Here is a 20433-nt window from a genome sequence, read left to right as displayed (position 1 = left end):
CAGGGAAAGCAAACGGGCAAAGAGTGATTTTCTCACTACATAACACAAGCAAAAGGATAACATGGAATCAAGAGATTATAAATCATTTCAGAAACCAAAACAAGCCATTCATCACATTGACACATTATCCAACAGGTCTTGAAGTAATCAGGAACACATGAACTTACATTAGATTTTCTTCGCATCACATGACATCAAATCACGCAATATTGAAAAGGTAATCAACTGAACTGGATGAATCAACACTTTTTAATGACACGATGATTGTCACATCTCAACTCGGCCTAACGAACAGTCCGATGGTGTTGAAAAAGGAGAGACAGTCCTCATGCACGTTACCGCTTTTAGGAAGTTTCAGCTTTTAGCCATTGGTTGAGTAACTTGTGCTATCATGGACATGCTAGGTACTGACATGTTTAAAAAGCGAACTGAAGTTTTCCAGTCATAGCTGTCAGGTAGCCTAGCGGTTAAGAGTGTTAGGCCAGTAACCGAAGGGTCGCTAGTTAGAATCCCTGTGCCGGCAAAGTGGAAAAATGTAACGTTCTGCCCTTGAGCATGGCAGTAAACCCCCAACAACAACAACTGCTCCTCGGGCACGGATGATGTGGATGTCGATTAAGGCAGCCCCCCTCTGATTCAGAAGGGTTGGGTTAAATCCGTATGACACAGTTCGGTTGAATGCATTCAGTTGTGCCACTGACTAGGTATCCCCTTTCCCATCATAGTTGTCATCATAGCCGTCCTCATAGCCATCATCATAACCGTCATCAATGCTGTCATCATAGCCGCCATCATAACCGTCATCAAAGCCGTCATAATAGCCGTCATCAAAGCCACCCTCATAGCCATCATCATAGCTGTCATCATAGCCGTCAGACATACAGTAAGTGGAGGAATTAGATAGGAATGGTTCACTGTCTCCATCACCGAGTAAGTTGAGGGTTCAAGTACAGGTGCAGGATGACTTTCTGTAGGAGCCAGGACTGGGCGGAGATGGATAACTATTCAGCAGCTTTAATGGTCAAACCACATTGAACACCATCAGCCACCGGAACTAGAACTGTCTCACTTCCTGTATCAATAAAGCTTAACCCTACACAATTAAAGCATTTGCCAATAGGACAAAGGATAATTAGTTACCAGGTAAAGACAGATATTTAGTGTAACACAAATTCCCAACATATCAGCAATGAGTATAACTGCCATAAATATGAAATAATTACTCAGGAAATAATCCTATAACAGCAACACTCCAATACTCTGGAAAGCTCTCCCCTTCTTCACTACTGATATATGAACAGGTTTTTCCCACCACCAATCAAGTCCTTTCAGATCTGTTGCTTTGAGTGAAATGTTGTGGGTGAGACGTGAGATAATGTTTTTGAGGCTATTGGAAACAAAATTGTAGGAGGATGGTTTTGACTTCTGAGATACTGTCAGATTTCCACCATTTTAATTACGCATATCAAATCCTTTCCAAAAAAAACATTCTCTTTCTCATTCACTCATGACCAACTGATGAGATGTGTCCCATGTCTCAACATTACCCCAGTGGTCTTGGGACACTCATCTAAGTCTAATTGCCCATTCCTACAGGAGAATGAGGGTCATGTTCATTCGGGCAAGTCCATGTAGTCCGTTTCAGTCCGGTTACTAGCCAAAATATATTATTTCACAATATGCAGCACATCAGATATGCGAATGACATCCACACACTAAACAGAGCATCATATAATAATGAAAACTACAAATGTGGTCGACTATGAACAATTACAACCCAGAAATACACTGAAGCTGCCGATGGGCTAGATCTCAAAGGAGGGCAGAATGAATGGGACATTAAACACAAGGCTATGCTACACTCGGCTTCTTCAGTCCAACTACACATGTTCAGGCTGTGTGTACATGGACTTGATTACTATCGACGCAAGAGAACAGACCGGCAATGAGGACATATGAATCAGCCCTGCTAGAACCAGGACCCAGACCATTCTAGAACCAGGACCCAGACAGACTGGTATGGTCCCTGGCTGAGGAACCCAGTGCACTCTGGTGTGTCAGAGAGCTAGAACTTTTGATCCAGTCCTTGTTGTTCTGATTGCCTGAGATTATACTAAGAGATCCTTGATTCAGGTGTTGGTCAGTAAGAAATCAAATGATTTTCTTTGCTGTCGTGGAATGCGTGTGTGTTGTAACGGTAGGAGACGGTCTTTCCTGAGGGAAACAATGTAAATGTTCTGGGTATGGCTGGATGGTAATACCAGGCAAATGACACTGGTACCAGGAGCCTTCTTTTCAGAAGATGTCATCTATATAAAAATGATCCAGGGCTGTGTTTATAATGGGTAACATGTGATTCTGTTAACCGTTAGATTCCTTCAAATACACCGAGGCAATACAAGTGCATGTCATATCATGGGACATGACCTTAGCTGTAGCATATGAAGGGGTACCACTGAAAGAGATTAGTTCAGATTGGTTTGATCCAAAAGCCCAGAGGGAACAAATCTGACGGGAGGAACAGAATTAAACACAGGATACTTTGATCCTGAAAAACTGGGCTGAGCAACAGCCTTGAAGAGCGGGCTAATGACTGAACCTTAATGAGCGGGATAATGACTGTGAGAACAGGAATGGTGGTAAAAGGACTGAGTACATGGGCATTTCCACTTTGTGACAGCACAAACAGTCATTCTGTTACCAAACTTAGCATCTCAGCATCATTCTGTTACCAAGGAATTGCCCACTATCCAAAAGGCCTGCTGCGTAGCATCTGTGAAATTGATCCGTCTGTTCGTTGGCTTTGCAGAATGACATCCCCATTTCTCCCCTTCAGCTCATAACGAACCAGAGAAATCAAAGCACTAATCAAACTAATAAATCACAAAAGTGACTTGCAGGATGAGTTCAGAATGCTAGAGAGCATTATAAAGGATTTCTAGGATGTAAACACACTTGTATAGTCTTGTACGACGGACGTCAGGCTTTACAAAGAAGAACCAAACAAGAAATCAACTGCAATGAGTTTAAGACCAACTGATAACCTTTTTAATTGAACATCTTCAAAACATTTCATTTTCCTCCGTCGACATCATCACCTTTAGCACCATGGATGAGTAGCAGTTCCACAGGCTGAACGAGGAACGTCGCTAGTTCCACCTATAGAAATAAAATGACTGGAGCGGTCATTCACACTTTTCCCAATCCCACTTTTCTCCACCATTCTAGTTCTACGGCTCCGTCCTCTGCATTCGTCTTCCTTTATTTGATGCCGCTGTTGCTCATGGTCTGAGCTTTGCATACTCCCTTGCCGGCGATCTCGAAGGGGGCTCCCTTGTAGTTGGCCACACACTGGCCGTCTGTCTTCAGGTCCGGCTGCACCGCCTCCCACACCTTCTTCTTGGGGTTCAGCTCCTTGTCTGGCTCACCTGGAAACATAGGAGAGAGAAACTAGATGACAGCTCCGATAGTTATGATGACATGCACACCTTGTATGGAGCAATGCAGTGGTGTTATGCACTAGATTTTTTGAGGGGGCCATATTGAATATCTCATTGTGCATCGCTTGTATCTTTTTGAATAAAATTGGAGGGGGAACGTGCCTCCTTCGTTTCGATGACATGACGCCTCTAGGGGCAACCACAGTAGATGACAACTCCAATGGCAACACTATATCTGCCTTGCTAGCTTTCTGTAGCCTTGTGATAGACCATTGGTTTGTGCTGCTGGAGTACTTCCTTGGCGTAGTGTCGATTTTGAAACGTAAAAAAAGCTGAACCAGAAGTTTTACAGAAGCTTTTACTCCTTTAGCGCTAATTCAAAACGTATACAACATCCATATTTGTCGGCAACTAATGGAGTTCTTCATTACCTCAGCATTGTGTTATTGGCAGTTTGGATATTACTTGGCATCTGTATGGATTCATAACTGGCACTCCACATTGGATTCATAATGTGCTTCTGTTGGGGTGTGATCTTTTCCTACTCATCATCACAAACAGACTGGAAGACGTGCGAAGGGATTTTTTTGTCGAATTTTCCCAGCTTTGACACCCTCTACAGTTAGAACAAGAACCTGGATGCTCATTAGGGCTGGTGAATGTGTGAGCAATTACTGTGATCTATCCACACCAAGACCAATGCTGGACTGACTTAGTGCTACTAGCTAGCACAGAAATGTCACTATAAAATAGGGGTGCACAATTCTGGAAGGTTTCCCAAAGTTCATAGGAAAATCTCAAATTTTGCAACAGTACAACTCCCTAAAATCTGGAGAAAAATCTGGAATCCTGGGGGACCAAAGCTGACATCAAAATAAGAGAGAAGGAATGTCAAAATGAGGGAATAATAGGCCATTATCCCTCAATGTCAACACATCCTGTTGGAAAAGCGTTTTCCATCACCGCCGCGGCTATGTTTTTTTAACGACCCAGACGTGTGTACAGAACAGCTAGAAACCGATGAGACCGCCTTAGCACCCCTGCCCATCTCCTCCCTCCATCCCCTCTCCTCTCCTCCATCCTGTGGTCCTTCTCTGTGCGGCCAACCTGAATGTGGCTCTAATTGACGTGCGTAGTCGTAAAACAAGTATTTTTGGCCGAGGGGGATCCCTCGTTAAACAAACAGCTTGAGGGAGGGCCGCTATGAGAGGAGGGTGAAGGAGAAGAGAAAGGAGAGAGAAGGAGAAGAGAAAGAAGAGGGAAGGAGAAGAGAAAGGAGAGAGAAGGAGAAAAGAAAGAAGAGGGGAGAGGAGAATAGAAAGGAGAAGAGGAGAGAGAAGATGAAAGGGTGTCTGTGTGATGGACACTCCCTCGTCCCCATTCTCCCTCTCTATCTCAGGGAAACTCCCAGTTCAGCTATTGTTCCCTACCAACAACCGCACAAATTAGCCGACACCAATGGCGGAAGCTAGTCTTACTGGGGTCCGACATAACAAAAAAAGACAAAATACTTTACATTTAATTGTGGGATTGTGGGAAAAGAGGACCTGACTTACACTTTAGTCAGAGGGAGTTGATTCGTTTGTCTATTCAGTTAATAGTCACAGTCCATTTAGCTCCAATCACTAAAGAGAACAGAGGAGTAAACGCTGCAATAGGAAAACTCTGTGGGGTCTTGAGAAGGCTTTGTGATTCCTCTCTTCAAAGATATGAAGAAAAAAAAGCCTTTGTTACCCTTGGCAAGATGGCAAGAGGACAGTTGGTTCTTCACATGTCATTTAATGTACAAATGTAAAGGCAATAAGGCCAACCAAATCTAATGTGGTGTTCCACCATCATACCACACTCATTGTATGCTACTTTTATTTCAACCAGTGGAAAGCCTTCAAATACTTTACCACATGTAATTCAGTTACCCACGTGACATGGCCTGGATTTGAACCAACTAGATGAACTAACCAATAATTGGTCTACAAACTACTTATACTGAACAAAAATATAAAAACTCACCATGCAACAATTTCAACTATTTTACTGAGTTAGAGTTCATAAGGACATCAATCAAATAAAATAAATTCATTAGGCCCTAATTTATGGATTTCACAGCCATGGGAGGGTCTGGGAGGGCATAGGCCCACCCACTTGGGAGCCAGGCCCAGACCCAGCCAATCAGAATACATTTTCCCCCATAAAAACGGCTTTATTACAGACAGAAAACCCCCTCAGTTCATCAGCGGTCAGGGTGGCTGGCCTCAGACGATCCTGCAGGTGAAGAAGCCAGATTTTGAGGTCCTGGGATGGTGTGGTTACACGTGGTCTGCGGTTGTGAGACTGGTTGGACATACTGCCAAATTCTCTAAAATGACGTTGGAGGCGGCTTATGGTAGAGAAATGAACATTAAACGCTCTGGCAACAGCTATGGTGGACATTCATGCACTCAGAATGCCAATTGCTAGCTCCCTCAAAACTTGAGACATCTGTGGCATTGTGTTGTGTGACAAAACTGACATTTTAGAGTTGCCTTTTATTGTCCCCAGCCTAAGGTGCACCTGTGTAATGATCATGCTGTTTAATCAGCTTCTTGATATGCCACACCTGTCAGGTGGATGGATTATCTTGGCAAAGGAGAAGTCCTCACTAACAGGGATGTAAACAAATTTGAGCACAAAATTGGAGAGAAATAAGCTTTTTGTACATATGGAACATTCTGGGATCTTTTATTTCAGCTCTTGAAACACGGGACCATCACTTTACATGTTGCGTTTATATTTTTATAAACCTTTGACAACCCCCCTTTATAAAGATATATGTGAAGTGTTATCGAGGTTAGGATACCCTTTGAAAGTGACGGCTACTTCCACTTTGCTTCCGTTTCCCATGCTTTTTTGAATGGCCGTTGCGATTCTATCATCAAATCCATGAAAACGCAGTCATTTAAGATAGATATAAAATATGGTTTTGAGGATGACTGTACTTCTACCAGATGCCCTGTAGGAAGTTTTTGTGCTTGAAGACCATCACGTTATGTTTTTGCACATTGAAGATCATAAAAGAAAACTTCAAAAGTTGAAAAACTACAAGGCTGTGGGGACAGTCACTTCCTGGTTACAGCTTATTAGCTTAGTCAAAAGCAGGTTGAGCTGTAGAGGGTATGATAAAGTAGCCTGGCTAAACCAGACTGAACACTGTGCTCCCCATTGAGCGCAGCATTCAGTCTAGTTTAACCAGGCTGATGAAGTAGACCCTAGAGGTCAGGGCCCATATTCACAAAGCCTCTCAGAAAAGGAGTGCTGATCTAGGACCTGTCCATACAATCTTCTTCATTATGATCTAAAAGGCAAACTGATCCTAGATCAGCACTCCTACTCTGAGACTTTGTGGATACGGGCCAAGATGGTCAGGGGTATTACAGTACCTGGGAAGCCCTGGAAGATGACTCTGTCCCCGGGCACGGCACCGCTGGGAGGGTCTAGAATCTCCACCTTGTCTGGGGAGCTGGCACACATCACCATGGCCTGGGACACCACGCCTCTCATCTTAGCTGGCTTCAGGTTGCACAGCAGCACCGCCATGCGATTCTGCATCTGGGGGGAATAAGAGAAAGGGAAAAGGTTTACAACTATACTGAGATACAGAGATATTAAATACATATATTTAACATTCTTCTGACGGACAAGAGGAAAAAGTATTGAAATAAAGAATACATATTTTACTAGCAAAGAGAGATTAGGGAGCGCTGCTTTGATTCTGTACAAACCACACAGGGCATCTTACAGTGCTGTCTTCAGAATGAATGGCCTACTTTATGACTTGATTGATTGAGAAGAGAAAACACCAATTGGTGTGGTCTCCACTCTCGATCTCTTTGCAGTACTGTGGTTTTCAGAATCCTATTCACACAATTCCCCCATGTCCAATCTTGTCATGTATAATGACTGCCTCCGGTGGCATATGGTTTGTGTGTATGGTGTGCCTTATTTCAGAAACCAAGAAGAGCGAGAGAAAACAACATTATTCTTTCATGTCTGTGGAGTGACCTCAGAGGCTTACCCAAACTCTGAGAAGGCCAGAAGCCATTTCCATCAAAAGAGAAGAGGATGGAGAGAATACAGTGTACAAAGTCATGGTGCATGTCACAGCTAGGAAAATAAATGAGGTCTTCATTTTGGAAACATCCTTTTAAAAAGTAAATGTTGACATACATCTGCATACATTCCCTTCAGTGTGACACATTGTTTTGACAGCCTTCTTGCGGCAGCTTTTCTTCCTCAAGCGCCATTTGCTTAGCGGGGAAAGAGTGTGTGTGTGTGTGTTAGGTGTGTGACGTCAGTTTTGTAAATCGGTCGGATGTGCGGACTACAGAAGTCAAGTTTTGTGTGTGTATGTCACAGCTCTACTCTCACCCTGTGATTATGTGATTTCCTCAATTGAGGGGTTGACATTCAATTTCATGTAATGGCAATGAGGCCTGAAATCACTTGTCAAAGGTTAAAACTGAACACAATCCAAACACACTAGGATTTGGGTTTCCAGAGTTTCCTTATTCCGGCCAACGTACGGACAAACATGCCAGGGCACTCAAATCAACATGCTGCCAGTGGGCCCTCTACATTGCTGCCAGTGGGCCCTCTACATTGCTGCCAGTGAAAGTGTTTAGCTTTTTACTCCTCATGTCATTCTTCAAACTCCAGTATGTTCCTTGAAACAGGGAAGGCTCAATGTCTTGTATGCATGGTCTGTCGTCACGTCGACTCTCGCACAATGAATGACTTGACGAGAAAAGAAAAGTAAGGATTCTGTTAACTGTGGGTTCTACTTGTCCAAATGCCGCTCGTCTAGCCCCGGCGTGGAAGGAAGAAGGCCGCTCGTCTAGCCCCGGCGTGGAAGGAAGAAGGCCGCTCGTCTAGCCCCGGCGTGGAAGGAAGAAGGCCGCTCGTCTAGCCCCGGCGTGGAAGGAAGAAGGCCGCTCGTCTAGCCCCGGCGTGGAAGGAAGAAGGCCGCTCGTCTAGCCCCGGCGTGGAAGGAAGAAGGCCGCTCGTCTAGCCCCGGCGTGGAAGGAAGAAGGCCGCTCGTCAAGCCCCGGTGTGGAAGGAAGAAGGCCGCTCGTCTAGCCCCGGCGTGGAAGGAAGAAGGCCGCTCGTCAAGCCCCGGCGTGGAAGGAAGAAGGCCGCTCGTCAAGCCCCGGCGTGGAAGGAAGAAGGCCGCTCGTCAAGCCCCGGTGTGGAAGGAAGAAGGCCGCTCGTCAAGCCCCGGTGTGGAAGGAAGAAGGCATTCTCTCTTTAAATGACCAAAATGAAATCCGGTCATTACAGGGACATGTGCTTGGACTGTCTTGGAGTCTCTGTGTAATTGACTCAGGCTTATGACAAATGTCTCAGTGAAAAAGGTTATTTCAGTGGTGAAGAAACACTTCAACTACAGAATGTACATTAAAATGCAATAAAAATGATTGTCAAACAAATGTCGGCCCTAGCTTAGTAATTTAGCAGATATCTACGTAACTACAAGTCTTTCAATACATTTATATAAAAATGTAATAAAAAATGTCATTCCCAATTAATCTTCTCATAGAACCATAGATATATGACTCCGACAGTGTTTGGGTACAAAGAGTCCAACGTGCATGTGCTTTCATTTATAAGGATTATACATTGTCTATGTAAAGCAGGATGTACAAAGACTCCCTATGTTTTGGAGATGAATCAAAAGAGGCAAACCGAGAAAAGAGGTTTGATTGTAAAGAGAAACGGAGGACTTCTGCTAGGTGAATAAGACTGCAAACAAATTACTTTTGCGTCTCGCAGACAAATCGTAAATTCCGGGGCAATGACTAACTGAAAACCAAGTCTGTGTGTGCAGAAACCTACGTCGTAGACATTAGAAAGCGTCACGTGAACCCTGACACAGACTACATTGGAGTAGTCACTTTACATGGGCTATTAAAACCAGAACAGGGCCCTGGCTAGCCAGAGTTATAGCACCCGTGTGTCCAATAAAAACAGCTGAATTTATTATAGTGAAAATAAGGCAAAAGAAACACACAGTAGTGTTAAAACAGCAATCTTTAAAACCAATGTTATTTGACTACCAAAAGCATGTAGAGAGCTTTGTAGTCTAGTAGGTCAGCCTTCCAAGTCTTCCTGAATGACCGTTAAGCTCCCAGTACCTGTTAAGTACAGTAACAGTCTTACTCTGTATTGGTCGGTGGGCAGACTGGGTTCCAGACACACAAAACATTCCAAAGGGGCATTTGTCCGGCAGCAACCCGACGAGTTGGTCCGGCAGCAACCCGACGAGTTGGTCCGGCAGCAACCCGACGAGTTGGTCCGGCAGCAACCCAGGCCGTGCGTGAATACTTGACATTATGAGGCTCTTTGGCTGCGTTTAGACAGGTAGCCCAATGCTGAACTTTTTTCCCACAAATGTGTCCTTTGACCAATCACATCAGATCTTTTCCCATCGGATCTTATTCAGAGCTGATCTGATTTTTCAGAGTGGACCTGACATTTGGTTGGGCAGTAGCCGGTGTTAGACTGTGTTGGTACTAGGCTGTGTTGGTACTAGGCTGTGCATTCCAGTACCTGATCTATGGGTATGTGCTTGACCAGCCCGCTGACCACCGTCCTGGGGGCTGCCTCTCCCACGTCCACCTGCTCCACATAGAGTGAGTCGGCGTCCGGGTGCTTCTCGGCCGTGACGATGCGTCCCACCCTCATGTCCAGACGTGACACGTCCACCTTAGCCTCCCCCTGGGGGGTTGCAGGCTTCTTCTCTCCCTTCTCTGTGACAGGACACACAGAGAGGAAAGGGTTAAACCACCACACACACACACCCCCACACCCGATATGAACTTGAAGTTAAGTCACTTTGGAAAAGAGTGAGTTTGTATGACTGATTGGCATATAAAGTAGCTCGACAAAGCTGTGGTCCTCTGTAGCTGTGGTCCTCTGCAGCTGCGTGACTGTGGTACTCTGTAGCTGCGTGACTGTGGTACTCTGTAGCTGCGTGACTGTGGTCCTCTGTAGATCAGTTGGTAGAGCATGGTGCTTGCAACGCCAGGATAGTGGGTCTGATTCCCAGGACCAACCATACGTAAAATGTATGCAAGCATGACTAAGTCGCTTGGATAAAGGTGTCTGTTCAAATGGTATATATTATATAAGCTACAATACAGGCTCTGCCACAGCAGGTATAGTATACTGGACTGGGTTAAGGGATGCCATACTGACTCCCTGCCTTTATTACATTAAAGGTCCACCAGAGAAGATATTTTTTCCAGGCATCTAATGCAAGACTTTTTTGAGATTATGTTAAGCCCACTGCTATGGTAGTGTTCCCTGGGGACTCATTAGGATCCATTTGAACCTAGTCTGTGTGGAAACTATGCTGAGTGGTTCAGCCATCTCGACTGTTCCGATCCAATTTACCCCAAAGTGAAAACAAATCTGCACGGCGACTCTGAAGCCCCAGCGTGCCATTCTTGACTGTGATCACCGCAGGCGTTAAATAATAGTACATTTTACTTTTCCACCAGAATTCTGAGGAGACTTAAAGCAAATACCAATACCACTGTTGAAGCATAGGCCCCGACAAGCTTTGCACGGATACTAGGGTGTTGTAGCGTGCCAGACCCTTCCAATGATATGGGGTGGATAGTATGAAGTGGTCTCGTCTCCTAGTCTCGTCTCCTTGATTTCTTTTCTAGATGGTGAGAACCTTCCAGTTGGGAGCTCAACTCCCCTATTGCTCGAACCAGCAACCTACTGGTCCGCTTCTCTAACCTCTGTGCTGCCTACTTAACGCCCCTGTCAACTTCTGCACTGTTACGAAAACAGCGTATTGATGTGCGACGTCATCCGCCCTGGCCCCTGAGCAGCAGAGCACCCCCACCATGGGCCGGATGATTTATTTGATTGCCAGGCGATGATTGTTTAGGTGAGTTGCGAACACAGTCACATCAAAGCCTTTGTGTAGAAATGAGGATATCCACACGTACTAAAACAAAGCAATCTGCAACAGCGGCGATAAAAAGCAAACAGCATCAGGTATTTACTGCTCTGTTTTCCATTGACATCTGGCAGTCAGAAAAGCCAGATACAAACCGGTTCAGTCTACATCGCAAAGCATTCTCTTCTTCTTCTCTGAATTATAACCTTGTAAATAATCTGGGGAAGATCATTCCTAATTTGTTGCCGTGACAGTTAATTAGCCCAGATGGGTTTGACGTCTGAGTGGAACGAGGCTTCGACTGATTTATTGTATATAGAATATAATTTTAATAATAAACCAAAAAAAGTTCAAAAGAATAAAACCCAACACCGCTGCATTTCAATCATTTAGCTGGAAACACGTTTTTAGATCTAATTTGACACCGAGGAAATTAACAGCATGTTATATTACACTGCATTAGAGCATCTCTGGTTTAGCCCTGGGGTGGATGTGCAAAGCCTCAAGATGAATGGCGTCGACACAATATAAACATACAAACCGGAACTCTGCCTGTCTCTCATTACAGCGTTGACACTTCTGCTAAGACTATTCTCTCATCACCGAAACAAGTCAATCATTTTTTTTAATTTTATTAAAATCGTCAAGGTTAAAAATCTACTTCAGGATAAACCACAGAAAGGTTACGGAGAAAGTTCATTTGTTTTGGGAAAAGGTCCGTCTGTAACATTGAAAATGTAAACGTTAGGCCAAAGTATGAAACGGATCCCCTCTATTTGCAGATTCCCCTCGCGCCTTTCGTCCATTATCGCCAGATATTAGAAATTCAGATGGAGAATACCTGCCTGGGAAATCACAAATGGCCATTAAAGTACAGACAGATCGCTGCATCCAGCCAAGCATTGATGGAAACGCTGGATCTAAGACAAGGGCTTGTGTTCCAAATGGAAAGAAATGTCAGAGAAGTGCAGACAAAAAAAACCCATCCCAAAGCTAAATCACGGAGCACTTCAACTCAAATTGTCATTGAAGAGGCTTTTAGGCCTACTTCAATTTTTGCTGACAAATTGAAAAACCAAATGACATATTTCACTTTAGTGTGGTGGAACGTTGAGGGGTTTGACAATTATGAGTGTGTGAAATCACAGATGTGGAAGGGCCCTGCAATTTCCTGCAATTTCAACAACAAGTCACTTCTTGCTTTGCTTTACCCTTTTTCTCTGGTTTATTCTTCTTGCCCTCGCTGTTTTTGGGAGGGGGGCTGGCAGTGACAACAAGAGAGGTGGAGGACCTTGCTGGGGATGAGGGCTGAGGAGGTGTGGACTTGGAGGCACACTGGGCACTCGAGTCTCCTGCTGTTGGCATGGCCACCTCCCTCACTGCAGAAGGAAAAAACAGAGAGAAGATTAATTTAACACTTTTATCCAAAAGAGACTTAGGGCTCTATTCAGTCTGTAAAGCTGAAGCATTACAGATTTCGCAATACAAACTTAAGTACATCTGGCCCATGCGGGAATTGAACCCAGAACCCTGGTGTTGCCGGCACTATGCTCTAACTAACCCACTGAGCCATGAGTGAGGATATTCAACTCCAGTTACAGCAGTGCTGGTTTTAATGGGATGCTACTGGTTAGAATCCAGGGAAGTGGTTTGTAACTGGAGATCAGAGGCTGATTATAAGGGATGGATAAAAACCAGCAGAACTGGAGTTGAACGCTCATCTGCATTACCATTCAGATAGGCTGTATGATACTGTAGCAAGTTCCAATAGACAATAGATCTTCAGGTTGGCTATTTTGCGTTTGAACCCAGAGGCATTATTAATATCCTTTTTCACAATACTGAGCCAAGCCATACTGAGCTGGCCTGGCTATGCATCCACCATAGTTGCTGGAATCGTTCAGGAAAGAACAATGCGAAAATAAAATATCCGAAGCAGGGCAGTACGGTTTGGGTGGGTACGATAGTATGAAAGGGGTATAATGAAGCCATCGACCCTGACAGATGGTACTTTGAATTGAGAATGACGGCGAGGGATCGTTGGATATGAAGGTTCTTCATCGAGCTGTACTTTGCCTAATTAGGTTCAGCAACATCATTTTGCTTAATGATAGAGAAAACCTTATTTATAGACCCAATGTGAGGAAAGACCAGCATCCTAAAGCTTGTTTGGGAATGGAAAATGGCAGTGTCCATGGCAACACGGAAACCAAGGAAATATAGTTTTAAATCTCCTCAATCAATCTCCGGATTGTTTTTGGGTGGGGAACCCATCATTTCAGGTTGAAGTTTGGACGTAAAGTCATACTTTATCCACGTTTTAATTCTATGTTGAGAGCTGAGGTTCGAAACTTCAAAGGTTTACCTTTAAAACAACATGGCGATTAACCTTTTAAAAATGCTGTCATTCCTCCTGCTCTTGCCATGTCGTTCTCTGTTGCTCAAAATGCCCAGACCGTACCCATGAAGGTCTTTACTTTACTTCAGTTAGTCATCTCCATAACAAAACTGTGATTTAGCTTATTTTACAGCATCACAAAGTCCCATTGAAACAAACACCAAAAATAAACAGCGGAATTGGATACGTGGAAAAACTTAAAACATAATTCTGCAGTCCTTTTCGCACACATTCCTGAGCGCTCCAAAAATAACATGTAGAGATAGCCTTTTGATGAGGGCTACATTGCCTATTTGTACGAATCCTCTGGTTTCTTACCACCTAGTTCTCCTCTCTGGAAGCCATTACTGACGTGTTAATGATCACAGAGACTGTTTGCCCTTGTATATTAATGCATGACAGAGGCGCGATATCACAACAGGGTTGTAGCACGCCGCCAGTCACGCAGACGGCATGCCGTTTGAGTTTGGCAGTTGGGGGGGGGGTTGCCTAGTACCCCCCTCCCCCCCATCATGGCACTAATGACGGACATATTTGGGCACTTGAGTTCAATTATTTGTTTGAACTTTGATAGTTAAAAAAAAGATCTGGTTGTAATATTACACTGAGACGAGAAGGCATTTTATTAAGATCTAGGACTGTTACTAATACAGCTAAACAAACAATGTGTCGCTAATGAGTTGCCTCAGACACCGTCAACCACTCAAGTGTGAGAACTTTACCCTACAGCTAGCTATAGCTATGTGGTTGATAACATCAAGGCCGTACCAAAGGAATGGAGTCTGTTCTTTGAAGAATCAAGTTCCCCCTCAGGAAAAATGAAGTTATTCTCAATCGCAGTCTGAACAGCATCAGTATTTAATCTCAGAGGAGGTCTTAGCAGAAGTTAAACAGGATGTGACAGAGGATGGAACACTGTCACCAACCAACTACGTACCTCCTCTGCTCTTCTCCTTCTCCAGCAGTGTTTGCTTCAGTTGCTCGATGTCCCTCTTCAGCTTGGTGTTCTCCACCATCAGTTTCTTCTCTTCTCTGACGGTGGCCTGCACCTCTATGTTCAGACAGAATGCTCCTGTCAGACTTTTATAGGGTCAAACATGTATCATTTCGTTTCATCCTACAGCCTCTTTCCCTCCCCAACTTTGGCTTTAAACCGTTTCTCCGGCTAGGCTACTTCACCCTGAGAATGTGCACTCATGTAGAGTAGAGGTCAAACTCAAAAAGTGATTTATCTTTTTAGAAGGAATTTCAACGAGGAATACATTTGACCCCATACTCTGCTTGAGATTGAGTGTGCGCATGCATCTCTATGTTTGCTTGTGTGTGTGTGTGTGCACGGTTTTTGTGTCTCTTACTGGCTTTCTCCTTGAGCAGCTGGACCTGCTGTTTGAGGTAGTCTATGATGTGGTCGGCCTCGGCTGCCCGCTGTTCCAGCCTCATCACGGAGGGAGTGTGACCCGACATCTTGACCAGGGGTAGGGAGCGTGTTACTAGGAACCTGGAACCAGAAAACAGAACCTACCAGTGAGAAAGAACCACAGGTATTTACAATACAAGACACACTTGAAACAGAGACATTCTGGAATTTGGGAAAGCAACCCCAACACAAGACACAATGAGAAATAGAGAATGAGAAATAGAATTGTGGCAATCCACACATCAGTTAAATGGAAAAGTATGTTCTAAGAATTATATTTCTGTGCTACAGTACAGCACAGACATTTAAAAAATGAGGGATGTAATATATAGGCTCATGTCATCAGGGAACCTGGGAAGTTGGAAGCATCCCCAAGACAAGACAACCACAAGAGAATCCCAGGTTGCTGCTACAGCACACAGGCATGTTAGCTCATAATAATAGAGCATGTGGGACATCATATTCAAGAGGCTGGCTTCCTTCCACAAGCAATGCAGAGATAATCAAATCTCATTTTACTTGTCACATGCGCCGAATACAAGTGTAGACTTTATTGTGAAATGCTTACTAACGAGCCCTTTCCCAACAATGCAATTCAAAAGTAGGAAAATTAACAAATGGATAAAAAGTAGTAACACAATAACATAATAAAATAACAAGAATAGAGATATATATTATACACACACACATACATACATACATACATACACGGATTACCGGTACCGAGTCAATGCACTGGGAAACGTGGTAGATGGGGTGATTTATTGAGGTAATATGTACATGTAGGTTTGGTTAGGTGATTGTACTTCAATCAATGTACATGTCTGTAGGGGGTGAAAAGCTGAAAGATAACATTTTCTCCCCTGGTTGATAGTCATAAAAATAAGTCAATAAATGAGCTTATCCCTTCTTTTCCCCTCCCTCTATCATTAGCTCTCTCTCTCTGGCAATTTGGAAGGAGGGAGCTGTTTCTTCTCAGTGCAGAGTCTGGAAATCCAAAAAATTGTCGACAAGCTCCAGGTCAACTCGGTCAAACCAAATTATTGAATTACACAGCAAAAAAGCTAAACCATATGACAATAAATGAAATAAACTGTTTTTAAAAAAAAAAAGTATTTTAATTGTTTTCTCCGTTTTTTTCCTTTACAGGCACAAATGGGCAAATCACATTATAGACATCTTTGGCGATGCGTGTTTGGTTTTAGGGATACTTATAAAGTTCAAAAGGGATCAAACGACAGCCTCGTGCCACTCAACCAAAATGCAGCTGGCCGACAGTTAGGGCTTTTCTTGTAATGTGTAATGTGCCTTGGACATGTACAGGCTTTGGCAATCCTCTCCCATTGACAAAGGAAAGGAAAAGAGGGAGATTTTTACAAGGGCTCAGGCGAAAACGGAGGAGAAGAAAACGTCCAACACATAGGCCTAGTACAGGGTGGCGCTGGAAAACAACAGCTGGAGAGAGATGAAAACAAAACAAAAAAAAGTCAGGGATGAGGAAATTAGAAACACAAAAAGAGCTGGAGTTGATAATATAGGGGATCAAAGAAGTTTGTTTGCTCGAAGGCTCGGAATCGATTTAACTGGGCTCTGCGGTGGAAGAATTTACGAGAGCCACTATAGGGCTGTTTTCATTTGCAGAACTCCTGAAAATGAGCCCCGGGGCTGGGGCGGTGGGGCTTGGCCGAGACACCTCTGACAGCACCCCAGGCCAGGCCTCCAAGCAGAAACAAGGAGTCCCCCAGGGGTCAGTATCCCTACCGTGGACATTGGACAACACTGCAGAGCAGATAGCTTAACAGAGGAGTTGATCATAACTAGCTCTGGATGTCATTCAATTCACAAGTTAGACCGTTGGAACTAGAACTGCATTGAGAGCAATGTTCCATCTCATTGTTTTTTCGGCATTGAGCAAATTTCAAGCCTGCTGAGCGCAAACTTAAACGTTGTGAAAATTCTGTGCTGCTTCCGGCGTGCGTTTACTGTGAACACGGAGGTGGTACCCACTTTAAGTTACAGTTTTAGCAGTCCGAGGTGAGCTGCGCGTGGGCACATTGGTTGAGAGGATAAAACATAACAATCATCACTTCCAACTTAAAGTCTATACAAGTCTAGAACTGGCTCCAAAACCACTTCTACTCTGCAACTGAAACATTGAACACTCCACGGTTGTTAGGACACCAGTGTCGCGATACTCAGCGGTATCATGGCAAAGAAACAGAAGATGAAGCGGATTGTTTTTCACAGGAAATGCGGTCTTAATGTTGGAAACAAGCAGCTTGATGTTGTCCCCCAGAATTACATGTTTCTTCTCCAGCACACCATATTTGACACACAGTCGTTTTTTTATTAAAGGACCACAGAGTAAGTCTGCTTTGTGTTTTCCTTGTTGCCATGGAGAATCAGGTATCTTAGTGTCACTACCAGTAATAGTATCAATGCCAGTAATATCCTAGTATTGGGAGGGTGGGATGGAGAGTGAAACCAAAGAAGACTAGGGGAGATTGGTACTCACGTGACAGACAGATAGCAGCTGTCAAATCATATCCCCTTCCCTTTGGCATCTACTATATGACTGGTGTCCTATTAATATCAAATTGTATTTGTCACATGCTTTGTAAACAACAGGTGTAGACAAACAGTGAAATGCTTACTTACAGGCCCTTCCCAACAATGTAGAGAGAGAAAAAAAGAGAAATAATAAGACAGGGAATAAATATACAGTGAGAAATGATAACTTGGCTATATACACAGGGTACCAGTACCCGAGACATGTGCAGGGGTACGAGGTAGTTGATGTAGATATGTACATATAGGTAGGGATAAAGTGCCTAGGCAACAAGATAGATAATAAACAGTAACAGCAGCATATGTGATGAATCAAAAAGGGTCAATGCAGATAGTTAAATAGTTAACCAATAGCTACCCGGACTAACTATTTAGAAGTTTTATGGCTTGGGGGTAGAAGCTGTTCTGGGTCATGTTGGTCCCAGACTTGGTGCATCGGTACCGCTTTCCGTGTGGTTTCAGAGAGAACAGTCTATGTAGGCATTCGGAGCGTTCAGATCGCACACTGGACGGACGCTCGGGCCGAGGAGTAGGGTTGATCTGAGCGTTCTGACCTCACAACGGCAGTCAAGCACCCAAGCTATCTGGCTAACTTGCTAGTTACTTCCAGACACAAATTAGAGAACAATCACTCTGACCCTTTTACTCGCCCTAGCAGAGATATTTAGGCTGTTTTCATGTTAGTTAGAGCGTTGGTTACTGTAACTGTGATGCCGGCAACAATTTAATTACTTTTTTTTGTAGGCGTTTACTGACACCGGTCATATTCAACGGGTGTTGCGTGTTCGTAAATTCATCAGTTATTCTGTGAATTTACAAATGCATCCTTGGTTGGACTTCCTGAGCTGTGCATATTATTGGTGGGTGGCGATGGAAAATAATCCACCGAAGTAAAGACAGTTTCAGGATGGATATTCACACTTTCAAACCTCAATAGCTTTAAAATCACTTGAGCCACAGACTCCAAACAAGTGTCATGTTGTTGGAAAAATTCCGCATAACATTGCACTGGTCTTATTTTCACAATTTGGACATTAATTTGCTTTCCAAAGCTAACAAACATGTTGAAATGTGAGCAGCATTCCATATTCCTAGTTGAATAAATTATGGAGCGTAAACAAAGTACCAACTTTTTTTACATTTGAATTTCAATAGCTCCTTGGTCAAAAAGGGTGTGCAATGTGTAGGCCCACTGAGTGTATATTATGAACCTTGTTTGAGGTGTGGGTCACATGACCAAGGCGCTGTTGAATTTCAAAAATTAAAATATATACATTTTAAATAGTGCGAGATGTAAATCGACAAAAAAAAGTGTGTGCAATAGGTCTTTGCGCCATCGGGTCAGCTAGAACCAGTTTTAAAGTTTTAGGAGTAATGGTCAAAGAGCTATTGACATTTTAAAAATTCGATTTGTCACTATGTAGACGGTCCCTAACTGATGTTGGTGGACGTAAGGAACACTACAGGGGAATATCCAACTATAGCCGGCTTTCCTGTCAACAAAAACACATGTATAATCTCTAGGAACTCTACTTACCAGACTTAAAGTGAAATGTGTCCCTCGCTATCAAATGTACATTTGAGTCCAACTTTTGCCCAAACCGCAACATCTTCCTGCTGTGTAAGAAGTCTCGCATGAAGTGCGTGGTCTAATGGCAGCCCGCTCTCTAACTTCACAAGAATTTGGTGTGATTTTGAAATAAAAAATATTCTGACATGTATTTCATAGCAAGGGACACATTTCACTTTATGTCTGGTAAGTAAAGTTCCTAGAAATTATACATATAGGTGTGCACATGCCGGGTAACGTTAGTTATATAGTTGTATCTGTGGTGAAATAACAGTATTGACGTTAGCTAGCTCAGTTTAGCAATAGGAGTTGCATCGTTCTAACTCTAAAATACCAAGAATTCAGAATAACTGGCTGATTTGAAAAATATACTAAGGATTAGAAATAAACATGCATTCAACTTACATGAAACTGTGACCGCCTGCCTGTGATTGACACGTTTCAAATACCCACAGCTGTTCGAGAAAAGACCCACGTAGCCCCATGCGCAATGTCACTGGTCTGCATACCATCTGGCTAGCTCGGGCCTGCTGGCATGCAATCTCTATCCATATGATTAGACATTTGATAAATGCGCCGCAGTTGCACAGTTTATACCATGAGGATTTTTGGGGATAACTTGCTTGTGCCTGCGTAACCAGTAAATGTATACATTATTTGACATTCAGAAGCAATTAGTAAATTACATTTCGAGCTAATACAAAATAAAAACATAGCAAGAATCGTACTACGAATGTTTGGTTATTTTTGTAGAAACATTGTTTATGAGATTTGATCAGGCATAGAAAATAAAGACATGCAGATAAAGTAATATACCTGTTATATCCTTTGGTTTGTCAATATAAACACTAAGCAATAGATACATTTAACCAAAAGCTACTAACACCGGTTTATTGGTAAGCAAGGTTGCAATGTTTACAAATCATTTTGACAGCTGAGCTTCGTCGCTGAAAATTGACGTAATCGGTCACGTTATCTCTCAGCTGCTCACAGCATCCCGTGAAAGAGAAGATTCGGCAAAATAAAATACAAATAAAATATACGGTTAGAATTTTGGGGATATGAGGACAGACGTTCACTAAACGTAAGTGT

General features: G+C 43.4%; 2 protein-coding genes across 4 annotated transcripts in view; one reads left to right on the top strand and one right to left on the bottom strand.

Annotated features, from left to right (window-relative positions):
• Window positions 1-3025: 3025 nt before the first annotated feature.
• Window positions 3026-20274, bottom strand: LOC100194708 (aminoacyl tRNA synthase complex-interacting multifunctional protein 1). Of its 3 annotated transcripts, none has more exons than XM_045716469.1 (7): window positions 20158-20274; window positions 15142-15284; window positions 14724-14837; window positions 12600-12767; window positions 10023-10222; window positions 6857-7025; window positions 3026-3428 (listed from the first exon to the last, which is right to left on the bottom strand). In XM_045716469.1, exons 2-7 carry the CDS (start codon window positions 15248-15250, stop codon window positions 3262-3264), a joined length of 927 nt encoding a protein of 308 aa, XP_045572425.1. In that variant the 5' UTR covers window positions 15251-15284; window positions 20158-20274; the 3' UTR covers window positions 3026-3261. The 3 variants fall into 3 exon arrangements, with proteins under 3 accessions (XP_045572425.1, XP_045572424.1, XP_014050291.2); XM_045716468.1 differs by lacking the exon at window positions 20158-20274 and adding an exon at window positions 19747-19903; XM_014194816.2 differs by lacking the exon at window positions 20158-20274 and adding an exon at window positions 19309-19327.
• The window catches only part of LOC106610333 (TBC domain-containing protein kinase-like protein), a 65581-nt gene continuing 65285 nt past the window's right edge, over window positions 20138-20433 (top strand). Inside the window, exon 1 of the mRNA XM_045716467.1 lies at window positions 20138-20425. The gene's annotated coding sequence lies outside the window, so the exon portion shown is untranslated. The remainder of the gene's footprint in view (window positions 20426-20433) is intronic.

Source organism: Salmo salar, chromosome ssa04, assembly GCF_905237065.1.
Source record: "Salmo salar chromosome ssa04, Ssal_v3.1, whole genome shotgun sequence".
NCBI lineage: Eukaryota > Metazoa > Chordata > Actinopteri > Salmoniformes > Salmonidae > Salmo > Salmo salar.
Note: the sequence above shows the minus strand (reverse complement) of the source record. Positions and strands in the feature narration are given on the sequence as shown.

Coding starts and splice junctions, on each gene's coding strand:
- LOC100194708 (XM_045716468.1), bottom strand. CDS start 19,853: ATGGTATGCAGACCAGTGACATTGCGCATGGGGCTACGTGGGTCTTTT. Junction 7,026..10,022: donor AGCACATACCCATAGATCAG/GTACTGGAATGC, acceptor TATTCCCCCCAG/ATGCAGAATCGCATGGCGGT. Junction 3,429..6,856: donor CATCTTCCAGGGCTTCCCAG/GTACTGTAATAC, acceptor CTATGTTTCCAG/GTGAGCCAGACAAGGAGCTG.